At 48.0% G+C, this 22820-nt stretch overlaps 2 protein-coding genes across 7 annotated transcripts; both read left to right on the forward strand.

Annotated features, from left to right (window-relative positions):
• Positions 1-824: 824 nt before the first annotated feature.
• On the forward strand, positions 825-8033 carry ca14 (carbonic anhydrase XIV). 6 transcript variants are annotated; one of them, XM_037273339.1, is made up of 13 exons: positions 831-1015; positions 1222-1245; positions 3005-3184; positions 3255-3400; positions 3515-3610; positions 3688-3754; positions 4083-4240; positions 4703-4829; positions 5165-5188; positions 5254-5338; positions 5429-5470; positions 6958-7011; positions 7390-8033. In XM_037273339.1, exons 1-13 carry the CDS (start codon positions 955-957, stop codon positions 7496-7498), a joined length of 1173 nt encoding a protein of 390 aa, XP_037129234.1. In that variant the 5' UTR covers positions 831-954; the 3' UTR covers positions 7499-8033. The 6 variants fall into 6 exon arrangements, with proteins under 6 accessions (XP_037129232.1, XP_037129233.1, XP_037129237.1 ...); XM_037273337.1 differs by lacking the exon at positions 7390-8033 and having other exon boundaries at positions 825-1015; positions 6958-7303; XM_037273342.1 differs by lacking the exon at positions 6958-7011 and having other exon boundaries at positions 830-1015.
• Positions 8034-14347: 6314 nt separating this feature from the next.
• Positions 14348-18674, forward strand: crabp2a (cellular retinoic acid binding protein 2, a). The gene is made up of 4 exons (XM_037273446.1): positions 14348-14608; positions 17427-17605; positions 17686-17802; positions 17872-18674. Exons 1-4 carry the CDS (start codon positions 14527-14529, stop codon positions 17920-17922), a joined length of 429 nt encoding a protein of 142 aa, XP_037129341.1. The 5' UTR covers positions 14348-14526; the 3' UTR covers positions 17923-18674.
• The last annotated feature ends 4146 nt before the right edge of the window (positions 18675-22820 follow it).

Here is a 22820-nt window from a genome sequence, read left to right on the forward strand (position 1 = left end):
TAGAATTATTTGTGTTTGTTTTAAATTGAATACAGTATAAACAATGAAATACGTGACGCTGATTGAGGGCTTAAAACTGTAAAAATTAATACATTAGTTTCCAACATGAAACATTTGAGAACTCTTTAGGTGGCATTTTAAGCTATACGTAAACACTAAACAATTCAGAATAGAATGACATTATGCAAAGTTTGCAAAATTTTCTTACCCTCCAGTGAAGCCTTGGTGAAAAGACTAGAAATGGATGACAGAGCCTCCATTTTAGGTGTTCCTCATCGTCCATTTGCCTACGTTTTGTTGGCTTACCTATAAAGTGAAGAGAAATTTGTCATATCACAGATACAGTAATCGTTAACAACTGAACCAAATTTGAAGGACTATGCCCCTCCCAGCTGAAGTTCACTGTCAAACTAATCAGAAAGCGAGCAATAGATGTGCTTGAGAACATTGTATTATGAAAGTCTGCTCATCTTAATGCTAACAAACAATGCCAATGACACGCTAATGCTTAGCACTGAGCGCTGTGGTTTTAGAAACAACGGATGCTTGAACACCAACGGTGGCGTAACAATGTAGACAGTTAGGATGCAGAAATGTATTTCCAAGAAACAATTATACCCTCTTGAATGATAACTATCATTGTGTCACTGAATTATCCTTGGCCACTTGGTGCTTGCAACTTAGCTCACTTCAGCACCTGTTCAAGGACCCCATAAGCTGGCCTGTATCCATCCGCCGCCCACTCAAGGGAGCAGTGGGCAGGTGGGCTCGCCGTACCCGGCGGGCCGCTCTCCCCCTTCGCCCGCTCTCTCGCTTGCTCGCTCTCTCGTCGCTTGGTCTCTCCCTCCGTGTCCCTTTCTGTCCCCCTCGCTCTCTCACTTCACTCCTCATCCCTCCGTCCACCGTTGTTCGTTTGGCAGTGTTGTGTGTGTATGTGTGTGTGTGTGGGCTCCCATGGACTCTGTGGCTCCTTTTGTGCTGCTTTTGCTGCCCGGCCTCCAGTGGGCAGCTGCCGGTAAGTATTTCATTTACATAATAATCAGCACCGGGTGAGCTGAGTTTTTTTTTTGTTGCATTTATGAAATGTGTTGCTGAGAGATGTGTTGTACAGTAGTCGCAGTGCAGCCGCAAACTCCGTCTGCGGGTTGGAGGAGTTTTCGTTGTGAGACTTGAACGATTACAAAACAAGTTGAAAAGAGGTCTCACTCTTGTGTTTTCCAGAGGACACAAGCTGGACCTACACTGGTAAGTAAGAATGTTTTTTTGTGTTTCGAGATGGTTTTATAAAAGCTGTTTTGTCATCCGGGCTGCTCAGTTGACGCGAGGTTTAGGACATTTTAGTTTGAAACCAAGGTGGGAATTCTGTCATTAGTGATTATTCTATTTGCATGGCCACAAATATGTTGGTGACATCCCCACAGCAGTGGTGGTTAACGTTCTTAATCCTTCTAATAGCAAAAAATATTTTGGGGGGCTTTGGGGTTACGCTGGTTAGTATTGCACGGCAGGCCTTGTTAAATGCTCACACTTGGCCCACGGACCAGAGATGTCTCAGCCATGAGCAAAACCACCACAAAATCTAGTTTCAATCACCCAATATGAAGATGCGAGGCTTCCATCTCATGACTATCCAAAACATGGTTGGCCTGCTTTTGTGTGCGTGTTCGATTGTCCCCGCCTTTTCTCCCTCTGTTGCCCCTCTCCTTGCCTCTCCGCACGTGTTAGTTCCAGTTGGTCAGGCTGGCGTGAGCGCAGTGCTCACACAGAGATGATGGAGGTCTGCAAGGGGGTAGCAAGGATTCCGGGGCAAAATTGCCAAATGAAGAGAGAGGCAAGTGCATGACGATGGCGCTGGCGGGCCAGAGCAAGAGAGCAAGAGATGGAGACAGGCCGGGCCGAAGCCTCCCCAGTTGCGTGGTGTATTGTTGCGGCGCACAATCAACACACAGGTTATTGTGCTGCAGACCCACACTGAGCGTGCCTATGCTATGGACAATGGTAGAGCGGGCATGAATGGGGTGCATCGCCCCCCCCGGGCAGTGCACTTTGTGCATTGGCGATACCAGTACCAGACAGCGACTGGTTTCTATTCAAGCTGGTCTCAACTTGGGGCGGACCCAGACGCCTTTCTGCTTCCGGCAAGGCACATCTGCATTCATATGTGGGAAAAAATGCACTGATACTACAAAACCGATACCACTTTATCAGCTTGATATATATATTCCGGGTAGGAGCTGTGTGGAAATACTAGACTTGAAGGTAAACACTTTCAGCCAATTGCAAGTTTTTCTCTTCTGTGGCAGCAATCCTGCTAAGATGCGAGCGCTGTGGCGTTGCAGGTGACTCGACTCACTTCACAAGTTCCTCAAAAATGAAGGCATCAAGTTGTTTACTGCCACTCCCAGTTGAAGTTGGCAGTCAAACTAAGATAACTACACTTTGCGCAGTTAAAACAACCACATAGCCCTGACTAGCTTAATGCTAACATAGGCACATGGGCAAACAATTAGTATCTGAACACAACCTGCATTATGCGGTGGGGGCCTCTTGAAGAGGGGCCGCCTGGATATCGGGCCGCATTATGACAAGTGATTGTTATGGTGCTCGCTTGAATAACGGCCGCGCGCGATGTGGCCTCAAGCTCGCTTGTTAGTTGAAGTGGAAAAAAACAAACAATTGCATTTTCTCACACGAAAGAACAGCGTCATGTCAGACGGCAAAAATGTGCGGGCTGTCCGCTGTCACTTTTTGTCTACGTGAATCACTGTGCGTGTGCGTGTAGCCGATGCATTCACAAAGGTGGGCCAGGACAGGGGGTGAGAATTTTCAGCCCTAGGTTACCATAGAGACCTCCGTGACAACCATCGGCGGTGCTGCTTAGGGGCAAATAGGGGAACGATGATCTCTTCATGACGTTTCGGATCTATTGAGTTGTAAAGCGCAGCAGGGAGACCATCCAGCCTGCCGTCAGGCCAAATAACGAAGCTCATGTTCCCCGCTGAAGGCATGGTGGGGCAGTCGGAGTGGTCGGAACATTTCCCCGAGTGCGGCGGTTCCTCTCAGTCTCCCGTTGACGTGGTGACCAGCCAAACTAAATATGACCCCGACTTGAGCCCCCTCACCCCGCTGGGCTACAGTCAGCACGGCAACAGACCCTTCACGCTCTACAACAATGGACACACAGGTAACCACGGCAGCCCCCCCTCCCGCAACGTTAGGTGAAGTGCGGTGAAACATTTCCCTCCCGCCCCCAGCTGTGATCGAGCTGCCAGACTGGATGAGCCTGGGGGGGCTGCCCTGGCTTTTCTCAGCCGTACAGATGCACCTTCACTGGGGCAGCGGCGGCCCGAGCTCCGGGGGCAGTGAACACACCATCAACGGTCAGAGCGCAGAGGCGGAGGTAGGCGCCAAATTGTAACCGCATGGCCACCGACCGGAGGGAACCTAAAGGCCGTTCTCCAGCACGTGCTGTCGGCAGTTCATCAACCCCATGAAAACTTGCGTCCTGTTGCAGCTGCACGTGGTGCACTTCAACTCGGAGCTCTATCCCAACGCATCTGTCGCCATGACGCAAAGGAACGGCTTGGCGGTGCTGGGAATTCTCATTGTGGTAACGCGCAAGCCCTGCTCAACCACCTGGCTGCAAACTGGCCGCACTTGCTGATCGCTGCCCTTGATGTGCTTCAGACAGGCGAGGAGACCAACCCGTCCTTCAACAACATCATCAACTACCTGAGCCGCGTCAGACACGCAGGTAGGGCCAAGGAGTGGAGTGTTGTCTTTCAGCCAAGACATAAAAAAAACTGTTGTCACACTTTCTCCTTTACTTGTGTTACTCATGCATTGGTCACCAGGGGGCAGCACAATATGCTGTCCAGTACTGGAGGCTCAGCTCCTCTCTCAGTTATCAGTGCGGCAGTATTATGAGTCCCTCTATGCATGATATGTGAGTTGAGATTTTGAAGGGCAATGTTGTAAGATGGCATCAAATTAAATTAACCATACTATCATTTTTTTGCGATTAGGGAATAGCTCGTGGTTGTCGCCCAGATTCTAACTGCTTTTTTTCCCCCCACTACAAGACCAGAAAGTGTTGATCCCAGCCTTTGACGTTCAGTCGCTGCTCCCTACCGACCTGGGTCGCTACTATCGCTACAACGGCTCCCTGACCACGCCGCCGTGCTACCAGACCGTGATCTGGACTCTGTTCCACGAGAGGGTTCAAATCTCCAAGGCTCAGGTGAGCCTGACACCTGCAGACGTTCGCAACCGACTTCTCTCCAGGCAATCGCAACAGATGCGAGACCGGTTTTAGCCATTTCCACTTGACAAATATATTGCTGATGGAAACTATGCAAAACAAGTCCCAACACTGCACACGTCTACAATATTAGATATAGAAACATAGAATTAAAATTGAATTAAATTACAAATTAATCAAAACTAAAATTAAAGATAAAAAGTAAATTAAAATGAAATTAGAAATACTTAAAAAATAAAAAATTTAATTAAAAATTCATTAAGTTAAAATTAATTATTAATGAAATTAAAAATGAAAAGTATCACCAATACTGTCGGTACAAGATATCACCCCCATGAAAAGATTGGACAGGCCAAAAAGTTGTATTATCGGTGACAGGCAGAACAAGAAAAAAAGCAAAACTTACTTTTTGGTTGACTGCAACACGTGTGTCTTCTGCAGCTGCTGAAGATGGAGACCGTCTTGTACTCCAGTCGAGCAGAAGATCCGGACCGGATGCTGCTGCAGGACAACTATCGCGCCACGCAGCCGCTCAACCACAGAGTGATCTTTGCTTCCTTCACAGCAGGTGACACGTGGGATCATTAAGGGGAGCATGTTTTGTCACGTCTCCCGGCATCGAAAAAACTGAAATGTGGCAATATCAAAGGCGAGGAGCGGTCGGGAAAAGCGGCAAGAAGAACCGCGTTTCTTTGTGAGCCGATTAGCGGTAAAAAGACGGGATTTGGCAAAAAACAAACACTGACTTCATTGTTTTCACAAGAAAGTGGGACAGGGGACAAGTGAAGCTGACTCTGAGACAAAAAATGAAAGCATTTGTGCAGAGTGATTGAAGTGGAAGGGCCAAAACATGGACAAGGCCTTCAATTCGAAATGAATGATGCCTTCCTCTCTTTGTTGCAGAGTCGGGGAAGGAGCTCTCTTCGGGTAAGGCCCACAATTGCGTGGCAGGGTTTCCCCCGCCTGAGCTTTTCTCGCCTCGTTGCCTGCAGGTGAAGTCACCGCCATCGTGATTGGCATCATGTGCGGCTGCGTGGGCCTGGCAGTCATCGTCCGCTTTATCATCAAGACCGTCCGGTAAGATGGCGCGCCTCGTGGCTCCGAATGGCTCCTGAAAACAGCCGAGTGCCACTTGGCCACCATTTTAACTTTTCCGTCTCTTGGCAGATTTTTCGCTTACCTTCGCCGTGAAAGGGTCGCGGTGAACAGGTGGCGCACATCGCCGACAAGGAGACCACAAGCCGTCTTTTTGTCCCCTTCCCCTTTGGGTTGACAGATGTCTTTCAGCGCTCTTCTAATCCGAAAAAAGACAGCGCTGCCTTGAGATACGAGTCACTCCGCTCAACCGCTCAATTTTCAGCTGACCTTTCCTCAAAAACTAAACAAAACGGCAAAAACGACACCTTGCGTGTTTAAAACAACCAGCCTTTCAGGCTGCTCGCCAAATGCTAATGCCCAAATGCTAATGCCTTAACCCTTTAAGCAGCTTCTATTACAGTAATTACTGTCATAAATTCTTTATCCTCTGCCTAAAACAACTAATATTAGCGCCGTATCGACAAGCTCAGAGTTGTTAAATTCTTTTTCATTTTGATGATTTCATAATGATGTTTTTAAGTACAATATTATGAAGTGCTATGACTTAAACGTCCATCTCAAGCCATCGCTGTACTTGGGGGCAACCGTGAAGACAGCATCACGGTGACGATTAGAACCCGACCATATATTGACACGGATGAAATTTGGGACCGAGCGGCCGTCTGAATTGCGGAGGCCATTTTGGAGGAGCCGCCCTTATGCGGTCGATGAAAGTGACGTCGTCAGAGGCCAAATCAACATCTGCCGATGGGTTATTTCTGTGCTTGCTATTTTGTTTCGCGGTTGCAGAACAGTCAACGGACGTTTGACCTGTCCAAGCCGCAGCACAAGGAATCTCTCACGCTAACGATGGCCGCATTCCATCGGGCTAAGCTACTTTCCGTGCTTTCGCCGACATTGACGTTAACACCTGCGCGCGCCAAAGGAAAGATGAGCAAAACGCACCACGCAAGCCATCACATGGTTGCGTAGGAGCGGACAATCTTTGTGTTGGTTGGGATCGAAGAAATAAATTCAATCAATATGTAATCGGCTTGCTGGGATTGCTCCAAAAAAGTGAAACACAAGAGAAAGTGAGCCCGAGATTAGCGCTGAAGATAATCTGATCCTCTTTGCCCTGTCGCAATAACACCACTCGTGCCCAGTACTGCTCGCCAAATTACGACTTGGACTCGAAAGAAGCGGCGAAATTGAGGAGGTTGGAATCCAAGTGGCTTTAAAAGCTGATTGGAGTTTCACTCAGGTCTAGAAGTATTGGGACATGGACACAATTGGCACCAGCTTTTGGGCTCTCAACAGCCACCATTCCAAATGCATTGGAGTTTATTGACGTCCAAATCAGGTGATGGAGAACCATCACGGATGTGAGAAATTCAGGAGGAATTCTCCTTGTCTTTAGCCAAATGCTTCAGAACTGAGTGGGCAAACGTACTGCCAAAGAGATGACAACGGTGTCCATGTCTTTGGAAACTCACATCCATCAGATAACACAGCACCTCAAATGATCAACTCCAATCTAATCCAATCCAATCAGTTGTGACTAATAACATCTTGTGCTTGGATCAAGTCAATGATATTTTTTTCTTGTGATCTGACAGCTCTACCTCTAGCTGGGACGTCCTTACCAATAACCGGCCAGCTCCGATCCAAAGGTTGACCAAAGAGGCCGCAATGATTCCCTTTCAACTGAAAACTTCTCTTTGCTTTAACTGCCTATTTATCTTTTCTTTGGCAAATAACACCAATAGCGATGGAACAATCCCAGACGTAACCAATCTGGAAAGGGTTCCCTCAGGCTTTTGGGTGGGGCTGGGGTTAGGTTCGGCTCGGCAGGGGCATCCTGGACTGGGCACCAGCCACTAGCATGAAAAAACATTTCTTTCCTTTTACCCACGCTTACTCATCCCATTTTCACTAATAACTAATCATCTCATTTTCTTCTCCTTGCATTCTTTGCCCAAGAGGGACCTCTACTGGTCAACCTTTCAAACTACTCTGTCAAGTGTGACGCTTTGCTTTTGCTCTTTCAGGATGAAGCAGCCCGAGAAAGCAAACGATAAACAGCAAGAGATGGTTCTCAACTGCACCGGTCAAGCAGAAAAGCTCGAGGAGCGCTCGTCTGCACAAAGCGAGCCCTAGCCGTGCAGAAACATGTCGGAACTCGTCCACGACGGGAAAAACTGTTTTAGAAGAAAGTGCGGGAAGGAAATCACGAGGATCAAGTCATGAATGCCTCCACCGAATAATGGTGGCAAACATTTTGTGTGGTTGCACGCAAAGCACTTAAATATGTCACTTTGCTGGCTCTCGTCCCACTTGCAATGTCTGCTGGCATGCCTGAATTGTTTGTGGAAATACTTTCGACAGGGTCCCCCTCCGCCCCTCCCTTTTTCAAGTCCGCCGTTTTTCCATCATCTCCATCCTGCCTTTCAGCACAAGCACACACTGCACTGACCGGAATTTTGACATGTTCCATATCTAGCCGATGTATTTTTATGAGCCTGCTCGGGGACGTGAGCGTCGAAGCAGAACGGCCCACCGGCACGTGCGAGTCGAAATAAAGTCACACAATAGATTTCTGATGTAGCATATTGTCCTGATTTGTCTTTTGTCATTTTGAATTGTTATTGTATTTTCAAGATGCGCAACACAATTAAATCTAAGAAGCACTTCAGATGTCTCATTTGCTTTTATTTTACATCCAAGTTTCTCCTGATTGCGTAGAGATGAAATGAAACATGTTGGGCCTACCTGGCCGTCTTCAGAGCCACCGAGCCTTCCCACATTTACAACGGCGTTTTTCATTTATCAGAAAGGAAAGAGAAGAGTGGCTCAGCATGGGCAGCGTGCGACTCAAGCGCCTCGATTACTCACTTCCCTTTTGTCCTGCCACCCCCCCCTTGCACTTTGGAAAGCTCTTTGCACTTTAAGTTTTTAATTCTGGGGCTCATTTTTTTTACAAGTGGCCCTCCACAAGTGCTGCTTTTTATGGGTGAGCAAGAGAGAAAAGTCAGCAGGTCTGAGAGCAGAAATAAAAAATAATAATTTGCTTGAAATTTTGGGCGAATTACAGGCTTCTTTATCAATACCTGGATGGATGCCGCCCATTCCGTCACATCTTAACAAGCAGGCTGAAGGTCCAACGTATATAGAAAGGCAATAGAAAAGGACACGAGGAGTGAGCGAAAGCTGAGAAGCGTCCAAAGCGTCCGTTCCCATCGTTGTCGCCTCAGTTTGCGTTGGGGCCGTTTTCTGAAGCCTGCCTAGTTCATGAAAAGTGCACGGCTGCTTGCGATTGTGTGACTGCTCCTTTTCTTCTTGCGTCCTACCGTTTTGCCCCCTGCCTGGCTTCTCACTCGCCACTCATTCTTTTATTCTCCTCTCGCCTTTCTTGAGTAAACCGGGTGTTACATTTGCTTCCTCCGCAGTTGCAGTTGAGCATGCGTGACATATTTATGTCTGCACGTCAACGTGAAATGAAGTCAAGTTCGGTCAATCAAACGTGGGTCACCTTCATTACCGACAAATGTTTGCTAGCTTAATGCTAACGCACAATGCAAAAACACCATATCATCGAGTTTGAGGTAGGAGTAAGAAAAGCTCAAGGCACACGTGATGCGTCTTCAAATGACGTCGCTGGCCATTGAGAGGAAAGCAAGCAAGCACGTGTCGGTTTCTGCGACACGAGGCTAATGAGGACAAAGGAGCCCAGAGGAACGCCGACGGAGAGCAAAGCGGAGACAGCTAATGATGCTTGGACGAAATGCAAAGTTGGGTGAGAGGACAGAAGCAAAAGCAGACAAGTGGAAAGTCGCCCATCGTTTGTCTTCAGAAATTAGATTTGCCTTCCCCGATGTTCTCAACGGGCCACGATGAAAGGTCAGTGAAATTATGTTCACTCAAAGAAAGACGAGGGCCGCTGCAGTTTTGGTCTCAGCAAGATCGCCGAGTTGAGCCCATTTCCCTTTTTATTTGTTTTTTCGTTCAATACAACATCAGGGCACAGATGAAGGAACCTCTGCTTTGCATGGAAGAACGATTAGCAACGTGAAGGCGGGACAGGCTCCACAAGCATGTTCAAAACAGTTCAGTGACTCATCCGGCGAGGCCCATAACAACAAAGATGGCGGCAAAGAACCACAGCCAGGTTGCTTTCAAGCTGGGGGCGTGTCCTTTGGTATCGGGATCCTGGCAGCCTCTGGCATAGTTGCCTGGCTTGGCGCTTCGGGGGTTTCCCTCAAAGTGGACCGGCAGGCACTGGTTCTCCAGCTCCTCGCAGGCCAGGATCAGATGTTTGCTTTCCCGCAGCACGTTCTTGATGCCGCAGGTGCCATGGTCGCTCCTCACCGTGACGAAGGAGAAGCGCTCCCGGCTGATGCAGAGGTTCTCTTGGAAGATCTGGCCCCCTCTGCTGGAGCACACCGCCCTTACCCTGTCCAGGTCTTTGGGGTCCAGGAAGGACTGGGTGGGTCTATCGCAGCCGCCGTTGTTCTTGATGTAGCTCCTCCACTCGGCAGCGTCAAGAGAGGCGGGCAGCCCCGAGCGGACGTGACGCCTGATAAACGTGTTATAGCCGTTGTTCCATTTGGATCGCTGGCAGGGAGCGTCGTTGTGCGCGCGTGTCCGATGGGCTGACAGGACGCAGGCGGCCAGCATCAACGCCAAGCCCGCGGCGGCCATGACCAGACAAACTCTTTCACTCGCCTCCAGGCAGAGGGCACGCTGGGTTTTTACAGCCTGCTGCAAAAGGGCGGCGCTCTGTCTCAGCTTGCCGCAGCTCCGCACGAGTCAACAGCTGTCTGCCTCTCCGCTCAGCATAAAAGCAAAACTACAGAAAAATCTCTACACCTTTTTTTTTTTTTTAGCAAAAAAGAAAGTTCCGGCTTGGCTGAAGACTGCCCTGAAAGTTATAAATGTGGGACTTTTCCGTCGCGTGTTGCTTGCGCGTTTTCCGTCCGTTTCGTTGCGCGTGTGAGAGGGGCGGGGGGAGGGGCTTACTGGGAGCACACAGCGCTGCCTTATGTAACTCTGGCCTTCCCCTTGGCAGAAGAGCGCTCGTGGCTAGACGGCGGGGATCCCTTTACGTCCAAAAATAGCAGCTCAAGGTCCAGCATGCTGCTGATGACGTTGTGTTTGTCCACACACGAGATCAACGAAAGACACGACGGGAGTCCCAAAAATCCACATCATTGACAACCTTAGTCTCAGCGTTTTTGTGCTTCTCCTCTTGCGCCACATTATGCAGCTTGATCTCCAAGCCACTCTTGGAGGAGTTCAAGACCCCTCCCCCCTTCCCCAGTGGTCCATATGTAAATCATACAACAAAGATACAGTCAGTCATGGTTGCTGCCAGGAAATTGGGCCCACTGGTTTCCTAGGAGGCCAAAAGGTCGCTGATAATGACTTCCAGGAGTTGGCAAGATAGGCAAGGTCAAGTTCACATCTGCCTTGTCGGCTTGAGCGCTTTCATTTGAGGTCATCGGCACCATAAAGTGAAGCATGGCGGCAAAGTGTGACTTTAGAAGCAGCTACGGGACACCTTGATGGAGAGCTTCCACGACTTTGGTCCTCTGAAGGTCATCGTTCGTTTTGGGCTGGAGTTGTCCACATTGTGTGAGGGGGAAATTAAGTGACACTCCGCAGAGGGCCGGAAAGAGGAAACGATATGCTGTGCGAGAGGAAAAACAGGACGATTGGAAGCTCCACAATGTTTTTCCACACTCTCACTTTGCAACATGACCTCATGAGAAAGTTCAAAAGGTGAAGCGCCGCACCGCGCCGCCGTGTTTGAGCTTGACGATTTTCCAGCAACGTGCTAAAGCTCCATGCGCATTTGCGCCGACATGAGCAAATTTCTGTTGGCCTGCTGGGTGAGAAGGTCGTGGACAGTGTGACGCTCACACGTCTTCTCTCACTTTGTCAAGTGGCTCCATGACAAAAACGTTCCCGTTATGGAGTGATCTCATTTCCACTGGCCTCAAAGCTCAAAACATTCGATCAAGTCCGGCCAAAGAGACGTCGTCCGGGGTTTCCAATGCTCTGCCTCTTTTTTTAGATTTCAGATCGGGGTGCGCCCCCCCCTTCGCTTTTGCCCTCCTCAACGTGCTTGAGGAATGTGTCCGAGTGGCACAAAAGAACAAAGGCCAGACGGGGGACGAAAAGCAGCCGGGGAGAAAGTTGCATGAGGTTGAGGGGTGCAGCTCACGGCTGAATGCACCTGAATGCCGAGCGGCCCTTTGTCATGTTGCGCCGACATGCAGCGTCACACACACGTTACGCAGCTCTTCATCACACACTCGCTGTCTGCTTCACGGTCATTTGACTCTTCCCCGACGCCAACATTTTCATTCATTTCAGTCACCTTCAAAGCTCGAGCGTCACTTTGGGAGTCCGGCCCGTGCGAGGGAACGCCGCAGCAAACAAGCTGCATGAGCGAGATGGAAACAGAGTCATCAAAGCGCTAAATAGAAGCAAAGCGAGGCCTTGAGCTCTTTCGTCCCACAAAGTTGCCCCTGAGACTAGACAGAAAGCAAAAAGTTTCCCAAAAGAAACTCAAATGTTCAACTACGGTTGCCTTAACAACAGCCCACGAACTTCATGCTAAGGAAAATCCCATTTGCAAGCTAACGGTTAGCATTCACGATTACAGTTGTATTTTGGGGGAAACAGTTAAAATATAAATTGTAACAATAATACCAGAACATTAAAGTTGATGTTAAAGTCATACTGGTACAAAAACGTTGTCATGTTACAGTGCCCACGTATTTTTCCTGTGCCAATGACAAACATTTTGAGTTTTGAAATGAGGACATCATCTACATCAGGGGTCACCAACCTTTCTTAAATCGAGAGCTACTTCCTGGGTACTGATTAAGGCAAAGGGCTACCAGTTTGACACACACTTCTGAAATAGCCAATTTGCTCAATTTGGCTTTCACTATGTGTTATTATTGTCATTTCTAGTTCACATGTAAGTGTGATTTTAACAAGAATAGCAAAAATACAGTGAAACCTTGGTTTTTGACCACAATCCATTCCAGAAGGCGTTTCGAGAAGCGAATTGGTAGAATATCAAATCCATTTCTCCCATTACAAATAATGGAAATTTTTTTTATCCGCTTCAAGACAAAAAATAACGCCTTTTTTAAGCATTTTTTCATTTGCGCACATTTGTCCTATCGCGCAACTGCAGCGCACCGCCGAACGCGCAACAGTAGCGCGTCGCCGACCGCGCAACTGCACCGCGCTGGTCGCATTATTGTGACAGAGCCGTCGCTGAAATGTAGAAAATATTTTTAAAGTCCTGATGTACTTTCCAAAATTGACCTCAGTGCGCAGGGAGCTTAATTTTGTCCGATCGCGCAACTGCAGCGCACCGCCGAACGCGCAACAGTAGCGCGTCGCCGACCGCGCAACTTCACCGCGCTGGTCGCATTATTGTGACAGAGCCGTCGCTAAAATTTTGAAAATATTTTTAAAGTCCTGATGTACTTTCCAAAATTTAAGTGGACCTCAGTGCGCAGGGAGCTTAATTTGGTCCGATCGCGCAACCGCAGCGCGCCGGGCGCTCACTGTCGCATTGCTTTAAGAGCGTCTTTGTGTTTTAGGATGGCTTTACTGCTCCCACTTACTTTCTTTGGAGGCATGATTAGGGGTTAATACAATCCTCAAAATAACGAGAATACAATAACAACGGAGTCAGTCGGCATCCGGGCCACGTGGTCGGGTTTTCTCGGGTCCTCCCGGCTCATCTCGCGAGGTTCGACCTCCGAATTTTGTTCGACAACCGAAGCAAAAAATTCTCGAATTCTTGTCCGAATTCCGCTTTGTTCGAGAACCAGGACGTTCGAAAACCGAGGTTTGACTGTAAAATAAATGGATGCAGCTCACTGACAAGTGCCGCTATTTGAGCTCATTTTAGAACAGTCCTGCGGGCGACTCGTGCGGTCCTCACGGGTGACCTAGTGCCCGCGGGCACCGTGTTGGTGACCCCTGATCTACATATTCTCCTAAGAAGTTTTCGAAACGCTGTTGTCGTAACTTAACATCTTTTATTCTTGCAATATCTTGGATAAGTCTTATTTGTATGGCCCTCGCTCTTTTGCGCTCTTTCGCCGTTTTTGGGCAATCCGCGCAAATTGAGAAGCTACCGCCTAGCGCAAACCAAAAGGTGGCACAGTTTGGACGCGCATAAAGGCGCGTGACTTCAATTAGCCAATTATCCATGTGTAACTCTTCTTTATTGCGCCTTGCGTGTGTGGACTGACACGGAGCGAGAGTATATTTGTAGCGGGGAGCCACGCCACGACTGATACCCCCCCGAGCGGTCGCCCGGGTTACCGCGCGCTAATTCGCCATGCAGCGGAGCGGATGGGATCATCCATCAAGAGTCAATGGTTAACGTCGGCTTTGTATCAGCACCATCCATCATGGGCGGCCTGCGTGCGCGCGCGCGCGTGCGTGGTCCAACTACCTCCCACACCGCTGACCCTGCACCACAACCCCCCCGCCCCCTTGCGACTCTTCCGTTCACGCAGCGTGGGGGAGGCAAAGGAAAGCTATCGGCGACCTGCACCGATCCCACCTCTTTTTTGTTTTTTTTAAATTTCCTCGTCCAGCACCTCCCAGTAGCCCCGCCCCCCTTTTAAACTGATATTCCATCGTGCCGGCCAGAAGCTGTATCCCATTACCGGCGCCTTTATTTTTATGGCGGCAGCATTAAGATCGTGGGTGGTGAACTTGGCCCCAGTGAAATAGTCAAGCAGGCTGCCACCGACTTGCACTAGCTGGAAATCATGCTCACCACATCCACACCTAACGTCACCGTAACATCCCATCTAGACAGAAAAGAAGAAAGCGTCTCCAAACATGCCGCCTACAAGGGGCGTAATTCTATAAATGTACCGTACGTGGATCCATGCCGATAATCTGGTTGTCCAAAGGGGTGTGGATTGACTAATAAGGGGCGGGGACATGCCTCTCCACGAGTATGCCCTTTTCCGCGGCGCAATTACATTTCATTTGCGCAGGCACACACAGGCGGTCAGGGGCGATATCAGTGAAGTCCAGGACCAGGACCAGGGAAGAACCGAAGAGGACGAGGTGCGCACCGCAGCATCGCTACAAGAGGACCACAAACAAGTTGCCATCTGAGCCCAAAGACCAACATGGACCGTAAAATCCCGGACTTTTCCGGCACTTGGGAGATGAAGAGTTCGGAGAATTTTGAGGAGCTCTTAAAAGTGTTGGGTGAGTGATGCAAATTCGTCCCACTTCCGCCGCACTTCTTTTCTTTTGTTTTTGTAGGTTACATCTCCTGTCTGTGCACCGGCCTCTATTACGCACAGGCAGGGGGTCTTTGTCATTCTGCAGACGCTCCAAAATTCAAGTACCTTGGCCCCAGGCCAGCGTCACTAAGCCCCTTCACCCCACTCCCGCCCCCGTTTGGGCTGCCATAACACAAAAGAGACAAACGGCGGCACATCTGCCTGTGGCGCAGCACACGCATTGTGTGTGTGCGTGCGTGCGCGCGCTCGCTCGTCAATAAGCGCGCTGGGACGCGCGTACAGTGCGCGACGCTCACGGATCGGCCTGATCCAAAGCGACAGTCGGGAACGGCGAGGCGGGGGCACCTGCTGGTCGCAAGCTTTTGGCTCCCATGTCAAAACAATTGTATTGTTTGCACTTTTCATTTGAAATATAGTCATGCTCTCCCATACACAGGGATGGAAAAGTTATCTAATATTTTGACAAGATGAAAGCTTAAATCCATTCTTTTAATAATGGTTAGTCACAGCCCTAAACATATTTGGTATCTGTTGAAGCAGATTTGATTTACTAAAGCAATTGAACGAGCGCCAGCGGCTGTATGCGTCCTTCCTCCACCTAAACCACTTTTTGCTTTAAATGGGCCTTCGATTCTGAGCTCCGATGTAGCTGTAACCCAAATGCTGTTCTAAGCCAAACGGCAATTTGACCCTTGACTTGTGGCCTCGCAAATCTCAATCAGCACGTGCGTTTAAGCTACACACGGTGACCCCATCTCCATCTGGTGGCGTAGCGCAGCTGGATGCGACCTGTCAGCGGCCACCGATGCAACGCTCGCCCCGACCGACCCCGTGGCTTCCTCCGCTCCCTGACCTCTGACCCCAAAGCTCAGTCGGCGGGTGAGCATGCCCCGGCTAGGCCTGATATGGTCGCGTTGGAGCCTTTTGGCTGCCTCAAAGTCAGCCGGGATGGCAGTCACTTGAGAAGCAAGTGTCAACTAAAATATTGTAAAAGTACTCACCCATCACAGGTTATGGTGAGGGAACAGGAAGATGATGTCATCACATTTTTCCTCTTCGCTGTCACTTGGAGACTTGATTGGCGCCACCATAAAAATATTTTTAAAAAGTGTTGGTAATTCTGGCAGTGATTTTCAAAATGTGGTACGCGGCTCAAGCTTATTTTTTGGTTTAATAAAGTAAAGAATTAAACAGTTTTTGCATCATGACTATATGCTTCAATCCAATTTATTGCGCTGCTCTTTTTGGTGTGCCTGCCTTGGCCACCAGGGAGCAGTATAACAGTTGATGATGACTTCTACTAAGATGCTGTGATTTTTGGACAAGGATAAAGAATATATGCCTTTGAATATTGTTATATTATCTATCTACGTATAGTTTCAACATTTGTGTTCAAATGTCAGTTCTAAAGTGTACAAAGATGGATCATAACAGCTAACTGAAATTGCATTTTGCATTGTTAACATCCAGCAAAGCAGATTTTCCAAAGGCAACAATGTATCATTCTCTTCATTTTATGTTTACTTTGACAGTTGGGAGTGACAGTAAACATCTTGAAGTCGCTTTTTAAAAATCTCAGTCACAGTTATTCACTAATTGCCAAAGGGTTGCTTATCATAAAGAAAGTTGAGTTCACCGCCAGCACACAGCGCACACGTCTCAAGTTTGTGCTCCCAAGTCAAAGCAAAAATAAAAAATTGAAGATAGAGGTGCTCAAAACTACTCAAGCACGGACGAGACAACGGCCGCACTGTACGACGTGCTGCCGCCTTGTCAACCACTGCGCATTTCTTGTTGCGTATATATTTACTCTTGCTGACAGGTGGGAATGCGTGTCAGGTGGGAAACTCAACTGGAAGGCGGGCACTCACAATACTCACGTTTGACTCCGGTTAAAGTAAACAGTAGTCTTCCAAATATTCCAAGTATTCAATGAAAACAAAAGAAGAAAATATTTATTTTAATAAAAGTGCAGATTTAAAAAATCAGCCCAATTTAAATGTTTAATTGCAGATGTCTGATCACGGTTAACTCAGCTTTGACATTTGGCGGCCATCAACCGGAGTCACACAATTGTCGTCTATTTTCTCGAGCCCGCGCTCGCCTTTGGAGGTGTCTCATTGAGTTGCATTCCCAAGTATTTTTACTTGGTGGCTTTTGGCCTTTGTCTGAACCCAAGTTTCGAAATCACGATGACTCAAGTCATGGGGGTAAAAAAAGAGAGGCGGTGGTGACATGCGGGAATAATGTCCAAAGTAAGTATCCACAGCAACAACAAAAAAACAAAATCCACAAAGTCCTCAAACTCTCACCACTCACGAGAAGCTTGACAAGAAGATGGCGACCCGATTCACACTTGACACAAGCAAAACAAACAAAGTGAGGTGACAACAAAGCACACCTGTGCAAGACAGGAGAGGCTGGAGAAAGCTGATTGGTTGATGTGAGGAACACGCCTGATGAGAACAAAGTCAACAGAAGCAGTAGATGAGATTGGCGTTCGAGCTGCTTGTTTGGAAACATTTGTCACATTGAGCCCACCTGTATTTTCTTCTCGTATCTTTTGTGTCACATTATTAGTATTTGTTTGTTGGCCATGTTGGGGTTTGAGATGGGACAGAACAAAACTGGGCAAGATTTCCCAAAAGAGGAAGTGCGCTTGCAATGAGCACTGTATGGGACACTTGATTTGGAAAATCCAATGATGGCATTTTTGTATGATATCGCTTGATTTAAAAAAAAAAAACACTTTCAAATTTTTGCTCCCACATTTGCTGCAGGCGTAAACGTGATGCTGCGTAAAATTGCGGTGAAGGCGGCGTCCAAGCCTTTGGTGGAGATCACGCAGGATAGCGAGACTCTGTCCATCAAGACCTCCACCACGGTCCGGACAACCCACATCACCTTCACCGTGGGACAGGAGTTCAACGAGAGCACGGTGGACGGCCGGCCCTGCACGGTATGCCCCGGAACGTTCCCCGCAACATCGCCCAGCGCATCGTACCAATCCGCCTCCTGTTTGTTTCTCTCGCCGCTCAGAGTTCTCCGCGTTGGGAGACTGACAGCAAGATCAGCTGCGAGCAGACCCTGCAGAAAGGGGAGGGGCCTAAAACCTCCTGGACCCGAGAGATAACCAACGACAGCAAACTCGTGCTGGTAAAGAGAGACAGAGAAGAAAAACACTTTCTGGCGGGAATCAAACCGTTTGTGGTGTTTCTTTTGCAGACCATGCGAGCAGATGACGTGGTGTGCACCAGAGTCTACGAGCGCCAGTGAACAAGAGCACTTCTCACGTCTCTGTGATGCCTTCAATTGAATTTGTTCCAATTCTCCAATCTTGGCCCATTGAAATGAATGAAGATGCCATGGAACTGCTCCAACCTCCTGCCCAAAATATTTTTTCCTGTTGCTTGTTTTTTTTTGTTTTTTACTACTCTTGAATATTGTACATTATACAAACAAAGCCAAATGTAAACTTCAAATTAGCGTGTTAATTGAATCTCTTCCCACAAAATGTTCAATTAATTGTTTTCAATATAGAGGATAAAGACTCTATGCGTACTTTTCGCTTTTGTGTTTTGGCTTGAAAAATCACCACTATCAACGCTAACGCTAGCAAGTCAACGATATTTTTTATTCATGCTAATTCAAGCCTTAAGCGAGCAGTTTGTTTTTCAATTTGCTTGCTGTTGGATGGCAAACTTCTTAAGTGTGGTCGTTGATATTTGAAGGCTCGGATTCGCTCTCGTGTCTTTGCCTGCACTCTGACCATTTTTCCTGGCTCTTGTGAAAATGTTCCCCATTTGAAATACAGAAATAGTTGTATGACAGATGTGCGGCTTTTATTTGCTGCATATGCGTTTCCAATTGTCATCACCGATCTCTCGTCTGGTTTTTTTTTGCCCCCGGCTGACCTTTTCATTTGATATTTATTAGCATAGGTTACTTTATGTTCCACTTCTACCACATTCAATCCTATGAAGCAACGTTTCCGATGGGAGAACAATAAATCAGCAACTTTGACTTAATATTGAAGTGTTCGCAAAATCTGTGCAGATGGGACACAGGTCGCTATTTTGTTTTGGGTTTTGGCTCAGCTGTGCGCAACTCGAATAACTCGTCTGTGCTCCCGTTTACACTCTGTCAATCGTCTCGTTGCCACATTCCCTCAAAACCTCTCCTTTGGCGTGTTTCAGGGAGGCAAATATTTCCATTACTCCCCCCCCTCCACCCCCATCTGCCGTCTTCATACAGAGTAGCGCCCTCAAGACCCTGTCAAAGTACAGCGGTGCAGTTTCAGAGCTGGATGGAGTTGAGCTCAGGCAGTGGAACAAGCTAAACTATAAAACATCTCGCCATGATCTCATTGTGACAGAAAGAGGAGCAGAAGCAGCTAGTTTGGGAAGAAGGTGGAACTCAGCCAATGGAAGAAGCCACTGGTGAGCTTCTTGACTTGCGCATTGACAATAGTTGAAGTCACCCAAAATGTAAAACGAAAATCGTGCTAACCTTCATGCACCCTGTGTTTGGACACAAAGCGCTGAAGACTCTTCAAAGAAAAAACAATCTTGAAAACATTGCTTGGACTCAGAAGCGTTTTTCTGGTGGTTTCACTTCAATCCGTCAATGCCTCAGAAGGAATAGTTTTGGTCGTTGGAGCTTCCACTTCGGAAAACGTAACGGATCAAGTCAAGGTACTTTATTTGAATCCATGCCAAAACGGATGAGAAAAGCTTTAGAGACGCAAGTAGGGAATCTCTCGGGCGTAGAAACAGAAGTCGGGTAAGCTTCTAAGGATTGGTGACCCCTTGTCCTTTTAAGTCCCCTTCTGAACACATCCAGATGGTTGAGAGCAGACTCTACTTCAACTTGGGAGCGAGTCGACGGCCAATTAGCTGACACCGTCTTGGATATTTACCGCCGGCGGCTTGTTGTCAAGCAGACAAAGCAAATTGTACTAACAACGACTTGCGAGCAACAACTGAGTGACAATGAACCCGCCAATGGGTTGCTTGGCAACCGCCTTGTTGCCGAGCCATAAGCGCCTTTCTCTATCTTTATCGCTAAGTGACTTGATGGAAGTGGAAATCCCTTTTTGAGGGAACTCCTTGGTCAAGTGGTCAGTGAGCCGAGATTAGGCGGGCGTGGCGGCGGTGGCAGGAAATGCCGAGAGGATTACAAAGCACGGCCGATTGACAGCAGATGTGCTTAACGAGGAGAGGAGAGTAAAGCGGGCTGGGAAGAAAGATGGCCGCTTCGCTTAGACGTCTCATGACTTGAGAGCGGGTTGTTAGTCAGGAATTTAGTGATGCTAAAACAGCTTCTTGCAAACTATCTTACTTCTTTGCCCTCCAGCTGTGTGCAGTTAGTGTGACCCCAATAAAGCCCCCCCCCCACCACCCCCTTGTACCTCCTGCCCTAATAAAAGGGATAAATAACTAGCCCTCCCGAGCTGTTTATTACCCCCCAGGGCACTTAAAAGCAGCTGTCACGTCTCTCTTCAAAACGCCTTTCCTTACACCGGACACGCAAAGCTAAACAAAAACACACATGCACGCCCAAGCTCTTCACACGGATGACATCAAACGCTCGCGAGTGGACGATCGGCTCGTAAAACAACTAAAAGGTGACCGGACGGCATGTTGCGCCACAACCTGGCAAAATTACACAAACACAGATTTGTGGGGAAGACAAATGTTTATCCATGGCATTAAGGTCGAGAGAAGAGCAACAAAGTTAGTTGTAGGTGCTCGGGAGGGGGCGGAGTCCAGCGCGGCAGAGGACTGCGGACACCTCCGTATACTTGAGGATGTGTCACATGAGGCAAGGCTGATGTAATCATCAGCAATAATTTAACTGAAGCAATAATTGCAACACGGGTCAAATGCAATCTGGGAAAGAAGTGGGAGGGCACCTGAAGCAAGGCCCTGCGGGAACACACAGGAGCAACATGATGGGACGAGGAAGGGGGCGGGGCTCTTTTCTTTCTTCGCCAGTGCATGCATTCCCACTGACTGGAATAATACAAACGGACACCATTATGAAAGCATCCAGAAGTCATCATATTACATACATATCGACTGTTTTTTGGAAAGGTCGTTTCCATTCATTTCAATGGAGAACGATGATCTGAGATGCAAATCTTTGAAGTCGCCTGCACAAATTGAACTCTTTTAATGTGTAAACACACGAGATAAGAAACTTGTTTTGACCTTAATAATTACTAGCCTGCAGCCCCACTTAAGAAATACAGACCAAGCAGTGTCTGGGAAGAAACTAACTTCTTTACGAGGAAAAAAAACAAAACACAAAAGAGGATCGGAGAGTTTGAGTCAACCCGAAGGAGGTGGAATGATGTTTTTGAAACTTCCTTACATGGTGACTCATCCGCTTTTGCATCAGCAGACCTCATCAACTGAGAGCAGCGTTTATCAAAAGCGGTACCGCTGCCCTGGTATGATCTCCCACTGCCGCCCCCTCCCCTCCCCCTTCTCGCATGAGACAATTCCCTTACAGTAGGCTTGTCTTGAACTCGTTCTCTGTAGCGATGACGAATGTCCCGATGATCGGTGTAATTAGCGACTCTGGAAGTGAGCGAGGACAGACGGGAGACGGAGAGAGAGACAACTCAGTTTCCACATTCACGGAGGTGACCTCATCCCGCCCCACCACGTTTGACGTTGGATTCCCGCTTCCATGAGCTCTAACATGCCCGCCCCGCCCCCGTCCTGTCCTTTCCTCTTTTGACTAATTCCAGATGACGAGAGCATCTGGTGCATAGCTGAGGTGCTCGCAGAAGTGGCCAAGCGTGGCTGGATGAAGCACACCTTGTAAAAGTGGAAACATCCAAACTAAAAGGCTGCTGCATATGTGTTTGTGTTGCACCTCGAGTCTGCAGAATCTGTAAGGTCTGGAAGGTTCTTCCAAGAAAACCTGGATTTGAGATGAATTGAAATGCATTTTGGAAAAGCACAATCGAGAAACAAAAGTTAGTGATTGGGGAAATGAGATAGTGCCCGTTGATGGACAACCTCCTCGTCTGTTAACACTTGACTGTCATCACCTTGTCTCGCGCACAAGCGCTCTGAGCGGATGATATGTAACACGCAGGTGTTGGATGGTCTTTTACAGAAATCCGTCTCCGCCGCCAGGTCAGACGTTGATTTACGTTTGTATCAAAAATAAATATCCCACCGACGTGGCAACTCCCGCTGGCCACTCAGCATTCCGTTTTATTTTGTTGACTACTCTCGTTTGTGGAAAACAGAAAGTGGCTCCCCTCTCCTCCGTCAAGCTCTTAAGACACACATTAGCGAGTTCATCCACCAAGTTGGCACAATTCCATAAGCAAGAAATTACGGGCAAGAAAAATGAGAACTCTGACATCAGGTGACTATCATGAGGCAAACGGGAAGAAACGAGCCCAGGCCCATCTTACGAGTGAGCGAAAAAAGGAGAAATGGAGGCCAGCTGAGAACCAAGACAGGCTTAGAACAGCTGCAGCGTCCTCAAGTGGACAAAATGGCAGCTAATGGCCACAAGAAAAAACACCAGACCACCGCACGGTTACCACAGCAAACAAAACCACTCAGATGACTGAATTCATGAATTGGGAGAACGACAAACCTTCTGACTAACTTGGATGTGAGACATCCCACAAAGTGAAAAAAAACCCTCCTCAATCTCTGCTGACTTGTAAGCGCCAATCCTCCATCGCCTTTTCAAGACAACATTTTTGTTCACGTCTCGTCGTGTGCCACCGTCGGCACGAAATGACCAATTCCTGAACATTAACTCTTGTGTGACGTCAAGATCAAAATCAGCAAGCAAATCAATTGTTATCAAATTCATTGTGGAGGTATAAAAGCTAAATCACGGCCCACCACTGCAACCGTCCGAATACTTTTGGATCAAATCTTGGCCACGCAATACCGCTCATATCCGGCAGATGGCGAAAACGTCACATCCTATTTTTGTCAGCGACTGCAATTTTATCCGACTCGCGGAAAGTCAGCGGATGGATGGTCGGAAGGATGGAAGGACGGAAGATTAGTGGATGGATATTTAGTGGCGAGATATTTAGTGGAGAGAGAAAGAAAATGAAAGCTAGATAATCTAGTTCCAAATTAGGGTTGCCGGGTTGTCCTCCCATTTTCAGTTTCCCAGGAGAAATA

This window comes from Syngnathus acus, chromosome 16, assembly GCF_901709675.1.
Source record: "Syngnathus acus chromosome 16, fSynAcu1.2, whole genome shotgun sequence".
Lineage (NCBI taxonomy): Eukaryota > Metazoa > Chordata > Actinopteri > Syngnathiformes > Syngnathidae > Syngnathus > Syngnathus acus.

Excerpts from the sequence above, each read along its gene's own strand:
- ca14 (XM_037273337.1), top strand. The coding sequence starts at position 955 with ATGGACTCTGTGGCTCCTTTTGTGCTGCTTTTGCTGCCCGGCCTCCAG. Across the intron at positions 1,016-1,221 it reads CCTCCAGTGGGCAGCTGCCG|AGGACACAAGCTGGACCTAC; the intron begins GTAAGTATTTCA and ends TGTGTTTTCCAG. Across the intron at positions 5,339-5,428 it reads TTTATCATCAAGACCGTCCG|ATTTTTCGCTTACCTTCGCC; the intron begins GTAAGATGGCGC and ends GTCTCTTGGCAG.
- crabp2a (XM_037273446.1), top strand. The coding sequence starts at position 14,527 with ATGGACCGTAAAATCCCGGACTTTTCCGGCACTTGGGAGATGAAGAGT. Across the intron at positions 14,609-17,426 it reads GGAGCTCTTAAAAGTGTTGG|GCGTAAACGTGATGCTGCGT; the intron begins GTGAGTGATGCA and ends CATTTGCTGCAG. Across the intron at positions 17,606-17,685 it reads TGGACGGCCGGCCCTGCACG|AGTTCTCCGCGTTGGGAGAC; the intron begins GTATGCCCCGGA and ends CTCGCCGCTCAG.